The following is a 20,585-nucleotide window of genomic DNA, read 5'->3' as shown; positions in this document are numbered from 1 at the left end:
CAGAGGGAGAGGTGTTAATAATTCATTAGTAGCAAATCAGGTTTAACCAACAAAAAGAGCCACATCCAGCGACAGAAGTGAGCCTTTTGGATTTGCTGTCAGTACCAGTAATTGCAGCCTGAGACTGACCCAGCATGGCTTTTGCTCTAGTGCTGGGGGTTGTGAGGCTGCAAGAATGTGAGTGGGAATTTTCACCAGTTCTAGCTCCCCATCCATTGTATAGAACATAATTATTTAAGCTTATTTTGGATGATGATGACAGTGGCTGTCAAACATGTCCTCCACTCCTGGGGCTCCCATGTGCTTGTACTGGTTCTGTCCATTGGTCATCCATAGGTCACTGTGCACTGCTCCCCTGCCCACGTAACATGCTGGGCACTCATCTCCTGGCCATGACAAATTGAAGGGGAATGTCTTAAACACAGAGATGTCCTTACTGAGGATGCAGCCTTGTATGGCTAGACTGCAGTATCTGTGGCGTATTGTCAGAACTAGAGTTATAAATATAGAAAATAAGTGTGACTTTGGTATGTTTTCCCACTTAAATTTTATTGGACTTTCCATATCCACAAATACGAGGTTCTTTTACGATAATGGTACTCTTTAAGAGATTGTAAATACAGAGCCCTAAAAACTCCAGTGGAACCTCACCAGCCCATGCTTGTTTCTATCTCTGGTGCAACTTTTTTCTGAGTGAGACTGTACCAAGGGAAGACCCTCCACAGCTTCACACAGCCTTTTGCCATCTGCCTGCCTGGCTGGAAGTGGGGAAAAGAGAGTCACAGTGGTTCCTGTGGACCAAAATGGACTGCCATCATGACCCCATGCCATCATGACCCCATGCCATCATGGTAGTGGCTGTGCCCCATGCCAGGTGTGCAACCGTCACTCAGCAACAACCAAATATTGGTGTGCTTTAATACTGCCTGGGCTGAAACCAGGGCTTGGGGCACAGTGCAATGCCAGCTGAAATGATGACAAATAACTTCACGCATTTTGATACATTGGCTAAAAACAGTCCTGTGAATAGCAAAAAATATGCAGCTGTACATTCCATTTTGATAAGGGAATTTCAGAGTAGGTTTCAAGATTGCAAAAAAAAAAAAAAAAAAAGATTTTTTTGTATATTTGCAGCTTCATTTTCAGTCAATATAATAAAATACATTATCTGCAAATTTTCAAACATATGAAATGTACATATGTATGAATGTACAGAGTTGCAATCAGATATTCAACTCAAAAATCTGATCATGTCTCTCTATTAGACTGTTATAAGCCCTATCTTAGCAGAGAGAAATATCCCTCTCTTCACAATCGCACCTTATTCATGTCATCACTTTTTGGCAGTATGTGAACAACAGTTTTCAAGGATGAAGCACAGGAAAGATAAAATGTCATGAAAAATCACTGATGAACACTTTGAGAACTCACTAAGAATTGCAGCTACTTCCATCAAACCAGACTGATGAGTTAGCTTCACAAAAACAAGGTCAAATATACCACTAGTTTTATGGTTTTGTTATTTATATGCATTAACTATATTATATATTTTACGAGGGCTGCTCTGAAAGTAATGCCTCCTATTTCGTTATGATGGTCCACAACATCAGTGGTGGATGTTGGTGGTATGGCAATAGAGGCTGAACCTTCCCACCAATATCGCATTACATTCTGGTGCCATGTGACAGATGGCAGCAGAGGGGCAGTCTGACAAAATGGCATCTGACATGGAAGTGCAGATGAAGCAAAGGTGTGTCACTGAATTCCTCCATGCAGAAAAGATGGCACCAACTGGCATTCATCGGTGCTTGCCAAGCAGTTATGGAGACCCAACAGTGGATGTGAGCACAGTGAGGCAGTGGATGGTGTGTTTCAGCAGAGGTGACAGTAAGAGTGGGTCACCTCTGCTGGTGCAGATGTTTGCTAGTGTGGAATGCAGGCTCCTGTTCATTGCTGATGAAAACACATATCTAATGGTGATGACTTTGTTGAAAAATAGTGATTTGTAGTTGGGAATTTGCTCTATCACATAGTGTTACTGTGTTCACTGCATCTGTTGTAGTTTCCAAGGAAACAAATAAGAGGCAGTATTTTTGGACAGATCAACATATAAGTGGCCCAAGACAAATTCCTCTTCACTCGGCGTGGCCCAGGCAAGCCAAAAGGTTGGACACCCATGGGTTTGGTGATACCCAACATCTGGATGTGGAGTTAGACAGTCCAGTTACCTCCTGCAACCCAACACAACGTGTGCGAGGGGAGCAACATCACAGTGTCTGAGGACAGGAGGTGCCTGGGGCTGGGACACTCATCCATAATTACATGTGTATATCTCAGGATAAACTACCACTGAGTAGAAGCCGTGACTTCTACTATAGCAAACACCAGCTGCTGGTACAGACTAAGTTGAGTAAGACCAGTCTTCTTATAGAACAGATTCCATCTTGTGACAGCTGTCTCATAAATAAGAATTTGCTCTTACTAAAACCAAAGATGGGGGGCTTTGAGGGAAATGTATCGTATATTTAGCACTATCAGGTATTGTCAGAGCTCTTCATAGCTATAAAAAAAACAGCTGTTTGGTCCTCTTTAGGTCAGTGGAAGTCATAGTTATGACTCTGAATTACAGAAGCGCAGAGATACAAATAGCTTATTTTTATTTATTTTGCTTTCTGACATCTATAAATATAAGCATCTTCAAGACTTTGCCAAAAGTTAAAAATACAATTGAAGAAGAAAGAGTCAGCCACAGACTGTTCCTAACACCAAATCAAAATAAAACTACCCACAGCACAGTAAATCTAACCAGTATTCGCTCCCCTACAAACTTACCTCACCTCACCTCGCTTTGCCTTCCTAAGGCAAGTTTCAAATGCAAAAATAAATGAATAATTCATTATCATACACTAAATATCACTTAGGCCTTTTGTTCTGTACCATGTTCTTTTTGCCATGCATCCCCAAATGTTCTGACCTACAAACACGCATTCTGCCTCAAATAAGCTGTAACCGCATTCGTGGATGTATCCCCTTGGTCTTTCTGTTGAAAGAGATGCTGTGTCCCAGGGATCTGCAAGGCACCGTGAAAAAGAGAATTATTAAGTGATTTTCAGCCTGTGGTCTATAGCCCCCAGGGACTCCGTGAACTATTTCTAAATAGTTCTGAATCATGAAAAACAACCAAGGCAAGCAAGATGTTTGTCATTACGCTTTAACATGATGGGAGGGAACTTATACTCCATTAGAAAAATTCTGGAAGCTTACTGGAGAAAAGTAAAAGACACAGTCCAAGGTTGGAGGTGGTCTAGGAAAGCCCACAAGGCCACCTAAAGAGCAAGAACCTGCTTTGTATATTCCTGCTTTCTGGACAAGTGCCTCAGCTGCCTGAAGCAAGAAGCTATGGTGAATTTATATAGCTTGTTGTCAGCATTTTGCCTTTCATACTTCCTCAGCATCCAAGCCAGATAGCTTAAAGCTAGTGCAGCAGTTTCATCTCCCTTCTAGTCCTACTTTATCTGAACTGTCATTTCTCTGAAACAAGAGGCTTTGTTTTCATATTAAAAAGTAGGAACATCATTGAACTTTTTTTTTTTTTTTTTTTTTTTTTTGCATTATAAATCTGCTGTGCTGACTTACTCAGTCAACTCCAGGTCTTCTTGACTTTTTAAGCATCACCAGTTCTACTTCACACTGTCCTAATCTTGATACCGTTATTTAACAACAGACAGACAAAAATAACCTCTGCTGGGTTAATATTTGTCACGTTGTCTGTTATATCACTGATCTGTTTAGTGCAGAAACAGGCAACATCTTTATTGTAAAGAGCACATCTTTATTGTACATCAGAGCTCACTATAAAGTTTGCAGAGCTAATGCTCACCAAAAATAGCTCTGGATTGTGAAGCAGTCAAATATCCCAGCACAGCACAGCAGTCCAGCCAGATAATTTTCTCTGCAGAGGGATGGAGTCATTTGTGAAAGTGCTGTACTGTTTTCTAGGTCCAAACTGCTACCTCTGCACAGCACTTCACAAATATTCCAGTATTCCTGGAGCTAGCTCCAGGACATAGGAGCAACAATGTACAGACAGGCACCTACATGCTATCCCAGAAGTCATGGAAGGGATGCAGAGTATTTTATACAGACCACATCACCTCCAGAGAATGCTTGCATAAAGAGATAAACCAGCATAACAAAATATTTTTCATGCTCTTGTGCAGCAGCACATAACAGTCCATGCTAAGGATGGTAAATTAGAAGTGTAGCCGGTACAAGAAGTCACAGCAAAATGATGCTTTTGCCATTTCACCAGAAGACCACTTGGTGACATTCCCAGACTGGGTTTGGTAGGAAAGCAGACTGTAAACTAGTGGGATGGCTCCAGAAGAGTTTTAGGCCACTGAGTGCTGAGAAAACAAATTCAGACTCATGTACCTTAACAAAGAACTCATTTAGGACACCTGATTTGATTTATTGATGCAGATCTTGCCATCAGTAAGAATACACTGCCTGCCATTCCTGTCATAAAACAGATGCCTAAACTTTTTCCTTCCCAGAGTATTTTTCCTCATCAGCCTTCTTCTGGGGGCGGTGGTCTTAACTCTCTGAAAGGGTAGATAATGGCAGGACAGGGGGAAATGGTTTTGAATTGAGGGAGAGAAGATTTGGGTTGGATGTCAGGGGGAAATTCTTTACAGAGAGAGTGGTGAGGTGCTGGAACAGGCTGCCCAGAAAGGTTATGGATGCCTAATCCCTAGAGGTGTTCAAGGCCAGGTTGGATGGGGCCCTGGGCAGCCTGGTCTAGTATTAAATGGGGAGGTTGGTGGCCCTGCATGTGGCAGGGGGGCTGGAGATTCATTATCCTTGAGGTCCCTTCCAACCTAGGCCATTCTGTGATTCTGTAATTCTTCACTATCCCCCCGGGAATATTTCTGGGCCAATTTGGAAAGTTGGTCACTGGTTCTGGTGTCTCAGTTTCTTCTGATCAGCCTGTATTTTACAGTTTGGGAGTGTACTCTCTGAGCTAAAGATGTCTTCTGGCTGGAATGCACATTACAAAGGGCCTCCTAAATCATCAGGTTCTTCAGGTTTATCCCAGTGAGTGGATGAATGAGTATTACATCAGAAGCAATCTTTACTGCAAGTTTCAAACACGCTGCTTCTACCACTACTGAGATGCATCAACCCTGCCACCACTGGCACACCTTATTACCTTAGACTGTAGCACTTCCATTAACTGTTGCCTCATTCTACAACTACAGACAATTTCTGCTAAGTTTGCAGCTCAGGAGAAAAATGAACTATTATTTAATTTTAAAACATCAGAAGAAGTAATGGAGATGGCTCTTGTAAGAAACAGTTAGTAAACAGACACGGAAGCCAGCAATGCCCAGTCACATGCAAGAATGGGAAAGGAAGGGATACACTCTGCAGATGTCCTATCCCTGATGGTGTTCAAGGCCAGGTAGGATAGGACCCTGGGCAGCCTGATCCAGTGGGTAAAAAAACCTCCCCATGAAAAGGGGGTGGAACTGGTTGGACTTTAAGGTTCCTTCCAATCCAAACTATTCAGTGATTCTATGATATACTCACTAGCCTCAGTCCCATCACCCCGCTGCTGCTCTGTTTGTAAAAGTTCATGTATTTAGATTCAAAGACAATGTCTCTGACCTAGAAAGCCCTTCAGCCAAACCTCTGCAGGCTGGAAGCACTGCAACACTCTTGCCCTGTGTACTTCCCTGACACTGACTAATTGCAGCCACCAGAAACTGTGAACTTTGGGCTAACCCAGCGCCATTCATCTTATGTGTTATGGTATTTCAAAAACTGAGGAAGGAATTTATCTTAGGTCATCTACCACAGTACTTACAAAATAAAATAAAATAGTGAAATATGTCCAAATAGTGAAAAATACGCAGTCAGCAGCCACACAGTAAAGGTCTTTAAGGATGGGATTCATCTTTCCTAACGCAAGGTTTCTGTAGGGCAGCTGCTAAGGGGCTTCTAGCCAGTAAAGCCACCAGGATTTACGATATATCCACCTAATCAAATGCTTCAGTGTGAGATGGCTCAGCTGTACTGAGCAACCTCCATGGACTAGAGAGGAGAGCCAAGATGCCTAGCTCGGATGCAGGCATTTACATAGGATGGAGGGTGAACACTGTGATCTGAATAAAAAATACAGTACTCCAGAAATTAGTGAGGATGAATTCTGGCACAACAGTGACAGTGAAATCACACCAATACGTAGCTGGGGAACATGGATAAAAATAGAACCTGTGGGAAAAAGCCACATTCTGAGGGACTACAATAACCATGGGTTAAACAGTACCATTTCACCAGCATCCCAAAAACATCCAAGTTCAAAGCCTTGCTGTGCTGAGTGCCTCATGACTGTATAATATGACAATCCCTGTCCCTGGAGAACATATGCAGGAGCAGTAAAACCTATGCATGGTCTTTGTTCATTTTCTCTGATTTTCTGGCTTCCTTACCATTTTCACGGGGTTCTCACCAAGTGCCCATTTCTCTCCAGGGGTTTTGCTGGAACACAGTGATGTGACTTTGGCAACAACTTGAATTAAATGGGCATATATTGTTGTTCACAGACTTTCTATCCAAGGCCAAGCTTGTACAATGACATTATGGGCTTCCTTTTGGGTGATGTCAGGTCATTTCAACACATTTCAAGAACTTCAGCCAAGGCTTAAAAACAGAACAAGGTAACTAAGAAAAATATTTGAAGTATTCCTGTGTGACTGTGTGTGGGCTAAGTTGATATATATATATATATATGTAAGAATCAGAATAATTGGGGGGGGAAGATAAGAAAGAAATACACTCTCTCTAGTGAAAAATTCTGCAGAAATCCTTTTTTATTTAGTAAACACGGGAATGAATTTAAGCACTACAACAGTCTGTGTGCTTTAACAATTTGTTAAAGAAAGTAGGAAAAAAGCTTAAAAATGTGTTTATTTTTCTGTATGCTAGGTTTGAGCCCAGGTACATATTGGTTATCTATCTCCCTATGTCTTCAAAAGTTCTGTGTTCAAAACTGAAAACATGATCACTTGGCTTTTTAATCCAAATGGATGCATTAGAGATACAAATGGTTTTATTTACAATTGCAGATGAAATTTCCAAAGAAAGGTCCAGGAGGCTTATTAAAGTTGTAGCTGGGAAAAAGGAAAAAGGGAAAAAATAAAACCAAGCATGGACACAAAGAAAACAGTACTGGCAGCTGGGGATGTGACTCTCCTGAGACAGCCTGAGAGAAGAAAATATCTGGCAAGAGCAAAAAAAGGAACAAAGAGGAAACAAGTGGATTCAAAGGAGATTGCTTGATAAGGAGCTGTAAAAATTCACAAATTTGCTAAACCCTGTAAGTAAGCCAGCTGTATAAGTATCTAGAGTATATTATTTTTAATTAGCTAAAAGTGGTTGTAGAATTGTGGAATAAAAGGAAAACATGGAAATTAAGCCACAGAGAACTAGAGAAACATATCAACAATTGTATAACAGAAACAAACTGGGCAGCTAAATCCAGTTCAGCATTTTATCACTCTGGAAGCTATTTTATGGCCACAGGAAAACAGCAATGAAGGGAATGAGTTCACTTCAGGACATGATTTATTTTGAAACTGCTTTGTATGATGTTCAACGTAAGCATGTTTCACTGCACCACAAAGAATAATGCTACTTAAATTGAGAGAAATTTAAAGCATGTCTGCACATCTGCAGCACCAGGTGAAATGGACCTAACACAAACCATGGCTTCATCTTCTGCAACATGAACTGACATTTTTTCTCTTCTTTGCTTCCAGGAACACGGCCTTCCTGAGCAGTGAATGGGTAATTAAATCATTAGCACTAAAGGGAAAGACTTGCACAAGAGTAAAGCTGGACTCCACAGTGGAAACAGCAGCTGTGGGTTATGGCCCTTGCTAAGCAAATGCCAATGAATGCGAGTCCCTACTAGTACTGACATCTATTTTTTTTTTCTCTTTCCAAGATTTAAACTGCATGCCACAGTGTCTGAGCATTCAGTATGAACACAACATTTCTAAATGAAACTGTTGCTATTCACAGCACAACTAGCATTTCTACATAGAAATGCAGCAAGATTTTGGCACCCAGGGCTTATCTTCACTGCAGAGCTAAATTAACATTATAATGTTGTAATTTGAATGTTGCCTTTATTTTAAGTCCTATTCACATCCAAAAAACTTCACTCAAGTATGATGTAGAGTAGAAAATAAGGGTAGAAATTAGTTGGTGCTGCCAGACCTCACATACCTTCCCATAATTCTCATGAATCAAGAAAGGTTAAATTCTCTCACAACCCACAGTAAAACAGTTTACAGAACAACCTCATGTACCTTTTCTGCTGACTGTAACCCAGACTAAAGTGAACCTTAGAAATCTGTCAGAACCTCTCCTTTCGCTTCTTCTCACAAAGGAGCAGCAGAGGTTTTGATTCGTATTTTTTATTTTGCTTGAAACTGTGGTTTCATGCCCGCTAACATGGTTCTGCACCCTGCCAGACTGCTCAGCAGCACAAATTTAATCTTGATCACGTGCAGACATATGACTGTATTTCTGTTAAATCAGACAAAGAACATTATGTGGTTTTCGCTGTCTTATCAATTAACATGAAGTTCATGTCAGCCCAGGAGGCTGGATGGTATCTGATCTTCCACAAAGCATGAAGTTAACCCATTGCATTCCCCTGATATAAGCTGGCAGAAGGAGAACACAAGAGGCAACTGTGTTCTCTGAGGTCATTTCATTCTGGGGGCCATTAAGAGACCAAAAAGCAGATGGACTGCACCATCCCAGGGTGCCTCAGGCACAGCAGCACACAAGCGAAGCTGCTAGCTGAAGCTGGCAGTTTTGACATGGATTTGTAGTTGTTATTCTTCACCAAATGCTGTGCTGCCAACCGATGGGGATGTACAGCTGACAAGATGCAATGACCTAGGTGACCACCAAGCCGGCATACATGCAACCACACAAGAATTACGGCCCATTGCTCTGCCTCACACAAGATGAAGTGACTTGAGATAGAAAGGAACTCCGCCTAACTGCCGAAAAAGCTGCATTCCACTGCACAACCGGCACCTGGACCCAAGTGCCACCAGCAAGGCTCAGGGCCATTTTAGCCCTTCCTTGCAGGCTGCTGCCACCTGCTGGTCGCGCTGCTCCCGTGCTGCCACGGTAATAACGGGGATCTTATTTTCCTCCGTACCACCGGAGGTGGAAATGCGAGCACTGTAAAAACAAGTGAAGGATTTGCGAAGAACATTTCTTTGAATATCAAAGTTTTAATGCACTCATCCTGAAATCTTGACATCCCTGATTCACACAGGAACAGGAACAGGAATACAGAGAAATAATATGACACCAAGTTGGCTGGAACTGTTGATCTGCCTGGGGGTAGCAAGGCCCTACAGAGGGATCTGGACAGACTGGATCGCTGGGCTGAAGCAAATGGGATGAGGTTCAACAAGACCAAATGCCAGGTCCTTCACTTTGGCCGCAATAACCCCAGGCAATGCTACAGGCTTGGGGTGGAGTGGCTGGAAGACTGACTAGAGGAAATGGACCTAGGGGTGATGATTGATGCTCAGCTGAACATGAGCCAGCAATGTGCCTGGGTGGCCAAGAAGGCCAATGGCAACCTGGCTTGCATCAGAAATACTGCAGCCAGCAGGAACAGGGAAGTGATTGTCCCCCTGTACTCAGCTCTGGTGAAGCCATACCTCAAGTACTGTGTCCAGTTTTGGGCCCCTCACTGCAAGAAAGACATTAAGGCCCTGGAGCGGGTTCAAAGAAGGGCCACAAAGCTGGTAAGGGGTCTGGAGCACAGGCCTTATGAGGAGCGGCTGAAGGAGCTGGGATTGCTCAGTCTGGAGAAGAGGAGGCTCATGGGAGACCTTATTGTTCTCTGTAACTACCTGAAGAGAGGTTGTAGTGAGCTGGGGGTCAGCCTCTTCTCATGTGTAACTAGTGATAGAACTAGAGGGAATGGCTTTAAGCTGTGCCAGGGGAGATTTAGGCTGGACGTTAGGAAATACTACTTTTCTGAAAGAGTGGTCAGGCAGTGGAATGGGCTGCCCAGGGAGGTGGTGTAGTCACCGACCCTGGAGGTGTTCAAGGAACGGTTGGATTTTGTGTTGAGGGACATGGTTTAGTGAGTACTATTGGTGATAGGTGGATGGTTGGACTGGGTGAAGTGATCTTGCAGGTCTTTTCCAACCTAGGTGTTTGTGATTCTGTAAAAATAAGCCAAAAGACAACATTTGAAATCAAGCTGCTGCCAACACGAACAATACCAGAGCACATCACACGGCGCCGTAGCCCACCCCGCCCTCTGCCACTGAACACGCCTAAAGCAGGCCCGGAGCTCAGCACGCCGCTGCTCGCGCCAGCCACCGAACTCTCACGAGAGCTGGGAACGTTACCATGGTAGCGGGGAGCCAGGGAGGCCCGTGCGGCGCGGCCTCGCTTGCCGCTACATCCGCCCCGGGCCGGGCGCCGGCGTAGCGCCGTCACGGTCCCGCCCCGGCCTCCTGCCCGCAGGGGGCGCTCGGCTCGAGAAGGTGGCGGAAGCGCGTCGTGGGGCGGCCGCGGGGCGCAGCTTGGTGGGCAGGAAGGTGGTGCCTGCTTAGCCGGGGCATGTCAGCGTGCCTGGAGAGCGAGGCAAGGGCGGTTATGTTAGCGAGCGGTACCGCTGCGCGAGGCCCCGTTCGCCTCCCCCGTTCCTTTCTGCTCCTTTTATCTTACACCTTACGGCCTACAGTTCCTAAAGCTGTAAACCTCAGCGTTCCTCTGCTCAAAGGCCTGCAATAGTTGCCAGCAATGGTCCCCATCACTGAGCAGACACTGCCATAGCTGCTGTGCTGCCCTGCCTATGTGGCACCAACAGCAGCCTGCACTTCTGGGTTCTGAAAGTCAGTCTTGCTTTTAATGTATAAAAATGGCTCAATGGGAAAAAGTTCACTAGGGGTCCCTGTAACAAATCATTTCCAGTAGCATCACAGACTGTGCTTACCTGCTCTGCTGGGCTGCTCTGAAAGTAATACTGCCTATTTTGTTATGTTGTCCCACAAAGTCAGAGGCTGATAGTAGTGCTAAGACAGGAGCAACTGAACCTTCCCACCAATATTCCGTTATGTTTTGTTGCCCTGTGACAGAGGGCAGCAGAGGGGCATCTGACCAAATGGCTCTGACATGAAAGTGCCAATGAAGCAAAGATGTGTCACTGCATTCTTCCACATGGAATAAAGTAGCACCCACTGACGTTCATCAGTGCTTGCTGAACGGTTATTAAGACCAACAGTGGATGGGAGCATAATGTGGCAGTGTGTTGTGGTGTGTTTCGAGCAGTGGCAACAGTGATGTAAAAAGTCAAGCCACGTTCTGGACAGCCATGCAGATTTTACAAGCACAGAATGCAGGCTGTTATTTATTGCTGTCAAAAATGCATCACTTATGGTGATGACTACGTGGAAAAAAAAAAAACAACAAAAATGTGTTTTGTAGCTTAGAACTTGTTCTTCCAAGCAGTGTTATTATGCTCTTTGTATCTGTTGTAGCTTCCATGGAAATAAATAGGAAGTATTACTTGTAGAGCAACCTATGTAAATTTCAGACTCTTACTGTATGTAGGACTACACAAAGTGTGTATTAAGAGTTCATCACGCAGTGCGTAGCACTGAGATCAAAATGAAGTCCCATGCTTTCTCTGTGTTATGTTTTTATCTGTGCTTTGGTTTGTGAATTATTTTCAGTTCTTCACCTGTGAGAACCAAGCTCTTGATCAGCTATAGGACTAGCGGGTTTTTAGGAACCTTGTATCACATTAGCAGCTGTGGTAAATGTAAATGGGAACAACAAATAAAGCTGAGTATGTTTACCAGCTATGAAATAGATTGGATGTTAATTACATTCATATTTCAGGCAGGAAATTTGTTTTTTTAATTGATTGTGGTGTTACTGAAAAGGGGCTAGACTGACAACCCAGGAAATGTGTGTTCTATGTTAAAGGCAGAAAAGAGGATAAGTGCTGTTGTCCTTTGCAAATGTGCTTCAAATTTAATCCAGGTTAGCAGATAGCTTTTCATTGCCTATGTGCAGCTTGAATGCGAGTGGCTCCTCTTTAATTCTTGCCGAGTGTTAAGCTTGAAATCACCAGTATCAAGTTCCTTACTTCCCTGTCCTAGCACTTATGCTTTGGGATAATTTTGGCATATATCTGCATTGTCACTGCCCTAGCTATTCTTTTCCATTGCCTCTCTCCTGCTCTTATGCTATTAGACTCTGATGAGTTGGATCAGAGGGGTAATTTATGCAGCTGGAAAAACAGACTTTTCTTTCTTATATGAATTTTCTCTTCTGCCCTTTCACCCAAGAGTATGATTGCCAGTACTGCACAAGAGAGGCACTGGGAAACGGGATGAATGAAAGCATGTCTCCTTTGAGAGGCAAATAGAATAATGACATAGTAAATAGTAAACAACTATACAGATTTGGCCTAATTCTTATTCAAGTCATAAAGTAAACCAAAGCAGAGGTAGCTCTTCTTTCTGAACAATAAACTAAAGCTGTGCTGCAGTGGACTTCAGATTTATGTTAGTATTTCATTCACGTCCCGTCCCTGGAGGCATTCAAAGCCAGGTTGGATGGAGCCTTGGGCAGCCTAATCTGGTGTATGGCAGCCCTACCCACAGCAGGGGGTTAGAGCTGGTGATCTTTAAGATCCCTTTCAACCTAAGCCATTCTGTGATTCTATGATTCTATGATTTATTTATTTTTTTTAGGATGAAGACTCCCATAACTCCCGTGAGGCAGAAGACAGTCAGCAGCGCACAGTTCATGCAGGTTAGGATCTTCCCAGCTATTCCCTTAAGACCGCTGTGGGGAAGAAAGGAGAGGGAAGAAATATCAATGCACACATAACTATCAAGATGTAACCAAAACTGGGCTAGGTCTAGTCACACTTTATGGTTCTCGACCTAGGTGAGTGATTATCTCAGTCCCATCCTGCAGTGTGCTTTTGTCTAGAATTGGTATTTTACTAGCCAAGTATCCACTAGAGTTAGATAATCAGTAGAATTTAAAAATGCGTTCAGCAGTTTTGTTTTCACGTGTGGAATCAATACTCAGATTCTTAAGGTAAGGAGCTGTGGTTTGTTATGATGTTCTTTTGTTTGTTGTGAGGAAAAGTAGATTTTGAAGCCAGATCTAAAGCTGGCTTTCCAAAACAAAAAACAAAAGAACAATTCCCATGAAGCCAAACTCCTGTCTTTTGGCCTGTTCCAAGTAGATAGTCTGACGGATAGAGGAAATGCTTTGAAAGGGGACATTTTATATCTCTGTCAAAGAGCCGTAATTAGCTCTGGATAGTATGGTGGCTGGTGCACAATACCAGTCCCAATTTTCCAATTACTATTTTTTTTTTTTTTTTCCAAAGTCTTTTCTCTGTCTGTCATGTTTCCATTCAAGTGGCTTCTATTACTTGGAAGGGTTCCCTGCTGACAAGCAAAGATGGCCTTCCACTTCCTCCAAGTGCCTCCAATGATAGAATTCTTGATAGCATCATTACCTCTCCTGTCACACGAGCAGTACGCTGTTGCATATGCTGTGTCAGAAGCTTTTTAGGACTAAGCCATTCATATAACGCACAGAACAGATTTTGGCTGATGCATTGGGATTGTAGACCATATCGTAATAGGCTAGCAATAAAAGCAATAACAAAACCAAATGCCAAGATTTTCAGTAGGAAACCAAGCAAGATATTTCCTGCTCTTGTGCTTTATGGTTTAATGAATTGTTAATTCAATGCTAACTTTAAATTTAATGTGATTTATAGGCTGGAGCATTGAATTTACATTTCACTCAGATGTAATTTTATCGTGCCATGCTTAATTATGCTAATTTCATGTAGATAATCTCTGCAGCCTGTTTCTACTTGAAAGAACAGAAGAGATTGATGAGAGGGTTCTTTCTTACAGATTCTGTCTGTGCTGATATTCTTCCAAGGGCAAAACAGTTACCATTTGACTCAGAGGTGGTGGTGCCCCATTTGCAGGAGCTGCAGAATCCATGTGACTTACCACCTCCGGGTCAGTTTTCCCAGGTGCATTGGCCAAACCAGTGTGAAGTCAGCAGGGACAGAATTGAGCACATTGGTAAGTTAGTGTGTCACACTCAAAATCTTGTCCATGGGCAAAGAGGAAGCACATCTTACATGAAGAACTTACTGTTAGTATTATTGAAATCTTAAGAGAGAAATCATTATTAGTCCAGATCTAATTGCTATAGAAGAATTAAAAATAGTAGTACAGTTAAAACTGCTATGTATATGCTTCACTTGCCACCTTTTCCTGGCTCCCCTTCTCACCCCTGGGTCCTAAGGACAGTGTTTTCATTGCACGTGTTTAATTCGGGTCAAGGGGAGGGATTGCATGTTGCGAACTGTCAGCCTCTGGAGTCCTTTACTGGGAGAAATATGAGGATCATATTCATGTTGTCTTTTTCCTTACTATGGGATCCAAATGACTTTGAGGGTCATTTTTTATAAGTAAAAAGCTTTCTCTTTTTTTCATTGACCTGCAGCTCCATATTATGAATTTACCTATGATATTCTTTGCACGTGTTATTTCCTTCTTCTCTTTGTTGTCCCCTGAAATGAGTTTTGGTCAGCTCCAGGTCTTTAGGTGACCACAGGTAAGTTGCTTATAGCCATGGGTTCTCTAGTACCAAATCTGTGTCCTTCAGTTATCATCCCATGCCAATACTCCTCTGCCACATCGTATGTCTCTGCTTCTCAAAGCTTCTACTATCACTTCAGATCTGTATTTCTCAAAATACATCATTCTGTTGGAGTTGTAAATATCCCATCGTGCACAGAATAAATATTGTCTACATAAGCCTAGGTTATACTACACAGAATTAAACAATAGTTAAACAAATCAGCCAGACATACTTGATCAGTTAGAGAAATTGCAGCTAAACCAAGTGAAACAAAGCTGCAAGCAGATAAAGAAAAGTTCAGAGAAAGCCTGACAATCTTCAGTCCTTATGACCCGTTACTAGCAGTATCAATGCTCTGTTTCATGACTATATGTTCAGATATGAATGCCAGCTAATAAGCATCTTATTGTAGTCTGTACAGAAGTCATTGTGCAAACCTATTAAGGGATAGTGAAGATTTCAGCAGTTCCTGTGCTTTCTAAATACAACATGTTACAGTGTGAAAGTAATTGGTAGAAATCAGAAATGCACAGAGGTGGCACTGAGACATCTGTGCCCTTTTACTGTTAAGTTCAATGGAATGGGATAGACTTGTATAAGTACTGCAGCAAGGAAATGTCAGTTGCCAGAATGTACCATCAGTCATTATTCAACAGCTCTTTGATATGCCAGGCAGATGCCCTGCAAGTTACAGGGACATGTTGCATTGCCAGTGTGGTCAGCAATCCACAACTTCACTCCATAAATGCAGCATCTGTGTTCTTAGTAGTACCATGTGCTGATAGAGAGCAGTACAGGAATTCAGAGTAATTGCTGAGTAAACAAGCTGTACAAATAATACAGACTTCCTGCTTGTAGTCTTTCTGTGTGTCTCCTCTGTTTCAGACTGGATACCCAGTAGTCCTGAGCCGTTGTACATTCCAACAGGTTTGGAGATCACACCATCCTACCAACCTCCTCACAAGGGCACTGTGATTTATCTAGGAGAAGGTGAGAACACCCAGAGAAATGTTGCTCTAAGCTGTCGGTAGATTTAGCATCTGCTTTGATGCCAATATTTTATCTCCTTAGTGAACCTAATGCAAAGCCTAATGAAATCAATATAATTTTTTATTGTTATTTTTAGCACTTCAGAATACATCCCTTTCTGATATAAAGGGAAGAAAATTATTTACACAAAGGTCTCATCTATCACACATTCTGCTCATGCAGTTGTTTATCTCAGAAGTCCAGCTCGGTTCAAGCCTTTGTATCAGCAACTAACAGTATGAAACAGAGTGAGTTGGTTATGAAAATATGAGTAGGAAAAGGTTACTTAATGTCAAGCCAAAAGAGAAAATGAAAAATATGAGAGCTGTATAATTGCAAGATCACCACTAAATTCTGTGTTGGGAGAAATTTTATTTACAGTTGTTTAGCTAAGATTTACAAAGAAAATCTAGCCAGATTGGATCAGTGCTTGTTTATAGTCTCCTAAGTCTGGCAAGGATTAATTGGACAGAAATGAAGGGAGTTAGTTGTTCTGTACCTCCAACATTATTTGATTATCAGAGTGTTTTTTGAGTTTTGTTTGTTTGTTTGTTTTGTTTTGTTTCCTGTGTTTATTAAGTTGATACAATTGCCTTAAATGAACTCGAAGCTTCAGGCAGTTGTTGGTTTTGGCCTGGGTCCAATTGTATATAGATAAGAAGGGATTGTAATAGTTTTGCAATTTTAGGATAACTGGTTGTAGCCACCAAATTTTCAGATGTGCAGAACTGAAAGGTAGCTGCCATTCTTCTTGATGTCAACACATCTGTGAAAACTCACAATACACTGTTAAAGTTTTTCAATATGCTGAAATACACCATCACTTTATCTAGAAATTCACTACTTCAGCAGCATGAGCAGCATATCATGTACTAGTCAGTTGATACATTTGGTGTGGAGGAACACTTCAGGGACCTTTCCTGCCTTTTGGAAACAAGGATAGTGATTTCTGTTACTGTCCATTGTTGCTGATCTTAAAAAAGGTAACTTTACGCTTTCTGGGACACAAACCTCCAGGTTGGTGGCTTTGCCATCGGAATTTAATTTTTAAAACACTAACATTCCCTGCAGTGAAAACTCCAGAGGATAGGCCAGGCATCTCCAATTAGAGGATTTACAATGCCAGTGCTGCAAACTGACTAGCATGTCGTGAGCCATCGCATCCTGAGGGAGGCAGCAGCTGCACTCTCCTGATTCCCACTGAATGTAATTTCAACAGCAAGTTGAGTTAATACCTGGCCAGGGACTATCTGCTGCTAAGCTCCTGCACGCCCTTCTAACATCTAGTTTAGGACAGAAAAATGCAATCCAGTGGTGACATGCAGAAAAATCGATGTATTCTGATAGGCGTCTCAGATTTTATTCCTACATTTCACTATGTAGCACTTGTCTGATACAGATGTTTCCACAAAGGGCTTCACTGGTTTAACTGCTGAAACATTTTTCTTCCTACATGGTAAGGAAGAGTTCAAAGAAGAAGCAGAGGGTAGAGAAACCGTGAACGGAATTTCAGCTACACAGAAAGTAATTATTCAAATGGGTATCTGAACCAGCAAAACTAACAATTCTTTTCTAATGATTCAGGGAATTAAAAAATTTTGGCTTTGCTAAAATGTCTTAGGCCATATTGTCAGAGCTTTTCTAAAACAACAGGAGAGTTCTGCAGCTCACGCTGTATCATTCTGTGTAGTCATGCTGACTCTGGTCCTGCCGCAGTCACCACATTACACTGCTGACTTCTGCAGCAGGATATCTGGGCTTCTGGCTTCCAGCAGAGAACATGCATCTTCTTTTTCTATTTTGTGGGTACACTTTGGCGGTAGCAAGAAGTTTTGATTACTCCAGTATTCTTCACCTTGATGCCAAAAGCTTTGCTGCAAAAAATATTCTGGAACCTAAATTACTTCCAAGCCATAAAATATGCTGGTGGTATATCTAGCATTTCTGGTTGTATGGTTGTGTTGGTTGGTTGGTTGGTTGGTTGGTTGGTTAATGAAAAATACTATTGAAAGTTCAGTTGTGCATCTCATCTGAGGAACAGTGCACAAAGTAGCAGAATGGCGCAAAAAGGGAGCTCTTTTCAAACTGTATGATAAATGTGGTGTGAAAGCATCATTTATAATATGAAAGTAATTGCTCTTGATTTGGGTGTCATCTTTTTAACTTCTAGACTAGGAGAGATTTAAAAAGAAATTCATGGCAGCAGTTGTCAACTATCTATTGTTTTTGATGTTTGCTTTGCCCAAGCTCATGCAGTGACAGTCAGATTTTAGACTGGCAGAAGTCCATCAAGTTGAGTGGGAATGTGCAGAAAAGCTCCCTGCAATTTCTTTTACATTTACCTAAAGTATGTGTTGAACCTCAGCTACATGCAGTTCTTTTTCAAGAAGGAATTTTTAGAAGGATGCATTATTCCCTAAAATGACTCAGACTGAAATTAAATGCATGTGTTCCACTCCTCCCACTAGCTAACTCAGAATTGTATTTTATGTATTCCCAAATGAGAGGTCTCTGCCCTGTGAAACAGATCTTCCATCAGAAAGTGGACAATACTCTCATCTTTGAAGCACGATTTGAGAGTGGTAATTTGCAGAAGGTGGTTAAAATGTAAGTTTGTAATCTTTTCCTCTTTTATTATAACAGAGTTATTATCAGAATTGTTATTGCCTGTTGCCTGCTAACACCTTCTAAGCAGGATGTTTCTCTGGGTTTGCCACCTATTTACACAGTTAAATAAGCTTCAAGTGTAGTTCCTTTGCATAAAATGATCTGATAGGCATTATATAATACTGAATGATTTCTGTAGGTAATAGTCACCCACACAAATTTTCTTAAGCACATACTTCAAAACACTGTGTAGAGAACTTATTTTAGAAGTCTTAGTTTTAAGTCCTAAGAAAACCAGCAGTTGTGTTATTGACACACTTGATACAAATAGGCATCTTTTCCTGGCAGCTGTGCAGTCTTTAAGTGATGACAGTGTAAATCAGCATGATTTGCACCAGATTGACTGTGGGGTACTTTCATGGCAGCCTGCATTGTTTGACACTGAATCATACTGCAGTGCTAACCAGCATCACAACTGTCTGCCTTCTTTTACCTAGCAGAAATGAATTTGAATACCAGCTGACACTGCGAACTGACCTCTACACAAGCAGGCACGTGCAGTGGTTTTACTTCCAAGTAAGCAATACTCAGGCAGGGATGCCTTATCGCTTCACCATTGTCAACTTCACCAAGCGTAAAAGCCTGTATAGACATGGTTTGCGGCCGCTGTTGTACTCAGAAGTTGATGCTAAGGAACACAACATTGGCTGGCGAAGGGCAGGAAATGAAATCAAGTATTACAAAACCAATGTGAGTGAAGGTGGACGTCAGTATTTCTCACTCACGTGGACATTTCAGTTTCCTCATGACAGAGACACTTGCTATTTTGCCCACTGCTATCCTTATACCTACTCCAACCTGCAGAAGTATCTGGTGGCCGTCTCTAAAGATCCAGTGAAGTCCAAGTTCTGCAAGATTCACATCTTGTGCCATTCCTTGGCAGGAAATATAGTACACGTCTTAACTATCACCAACCCCCCTGAAAGTGGCAAGGACACAAAGAGAAAAGCTGTGATTCTAACTGCTAGAGTGCATCCTGGAGAAACCAACAGCTCCTGGATAATGAAGGGCATTCTGGATTACATTCTTGGTAATTCAAGCAAAGCTCATCAGCTCCGGGACACTTTTGTCTTCAAAGTGGTACCAATGTTGAATCCAGATGGTGTGATTGTGGGAAATCATCGCTGCTCTTTAACAGGTCATGACTTGAATCGCAAATACAAATCTAAAGTGAAGAAGTGTTATCCCTCAATCTGGTATACCCGAAACATGATCAGAAGGTAAACTCATTTTCTCTCCCCTTAAAATCAGTGATTTTCATATTCAGTGTCCCTGTCTTAGTGTGACTTTTCTATGTCCATTTCTGTTTCCATATTATTTATCTCTTTAGTACAAGAAATTGATACAAATACTCCTAGGAAGAAAAAAGAGAAGGAAAAAAAAAAAAAAAAAGCAGTGTCACTATTCCTACATTCAATGTTTTTCATCCAGTACTGGCTACACATAGTTTTAAATAACATTTAAATAATATCTGTTTACCTTCAAGTAAATGCTTTGGTGTATAAGTCCTTAGCTTGAAGGAGATGGGTACTGCCTTACTTACTGTACTACTTTTCTGTGAGAATTTATCTCTGTCTTACCATACAAAGACAGCTTGCACTTGTGAGTCCCCTATAATTAGTATGAATTATGTGTTCTGATGTCTACTGACCTTCACACTCGGCTAAGACAGACACATTTGTTACTGCTTCCTTCTTAGCTCCGCCATGGGTTTTCAACTCTTGCCCAGAGCAGAGCCCCAGGCAACACACTGTGATGCCATCACGAGTTTCCTGTAGGACTCTGACAGGGGTTGGATGTCAGGGGTGCAGACTGAAAAAAACCCAGCAGTATGTCTACCTGCAAATTTTCTTTTAAAAAGCTAGTTAAGTGATAACGCATTGCAAAATCATGGCATATCATAAAAACTGATGCCTTCAGCTTGGATAAGGGAAAAACTATTCACATCATCATTCTGAGCCAGTTTATTTATCCTTCAGTGTTGTAACTGTACAGCACGTATTATTCTATACATATATGAGAGCAAAAGAAGTAGATACGAATGATGGGTTTTAGCTGCACAACATGCTATAGGACACATCTACACAGGTGGATATAAGTAACTGAACCTGAGAGAGGGACTAAAAGAAGTG

At 41.9% G+C, this 20,585-nt stretch overlaps 1 protein-coding gene across 1 annotated transcript in view; it reads left to right on the top strand.

Annotated features, from left to right (window-relative positions):
- The first annotated feature begins 5,405 nt into the window (after positions 1 to 5,405).
- AGBL3 (AGBL carboxypeptidase 3) overlaps positions 5,406 to 20,585 on the top strand; it is a 28,482-nt gene continuing 13,302 nt past the window's right edge. The window contains exons 1-8 of the mRNA XM_085233889.1: positions 5,406 to 5,464; positions 7,824 to 7,926; positions 10,398 to 10,643; positions 12,822 to 12,882; positions 14,016 to 14,192; positions 15,643 to 15,747; positions 18,255 to 18,393; positions 18,891 to 19,673. Coding sequence (XP_085090015.1) covers positions 5,406 to 5,464; positions 7,824 to 7,926; positions 10,398 to 10,643; positions 12,822 to 12,882; positions 14,016 to 14,192; positions 15,643 to 15,747; positions 18,255 to 18,393; positions 18,891 to 19,673 — 1,673 coding nt within the window. The remainder of the gene's footprint in view (positions 5,465 to 7,823; positions 7,927 to 10,397; positions 10,644 to 12,821; positions 12,883 to 14,015; positions 14,193 to 15,642; positions 15,748 to 18,254; positions 18,394 to 18,890; positions 19,674 to 20,585) is intronic.

The sequence above is a fragment of the Meleagris gallopavo genome, chromosome 1 (genome assembly GCF_905368555.1).
Source record: "Meleagris gallopavo chromosome 1, MGAL_WU_HG_1.1, whole genome shotgun sequence".
NCBI classification, from domain to species: Eukaryota; Metazoa; Chordata; class Aves; order Galliformes; family Phasianidae; genus Meleagris; species Meleagris gallopavo.
The sequence above is the reverse complement of the archived record's forward strand: the minus strand, read 5'-3'. Positions and strand labels throughout refer to the sequence as shown.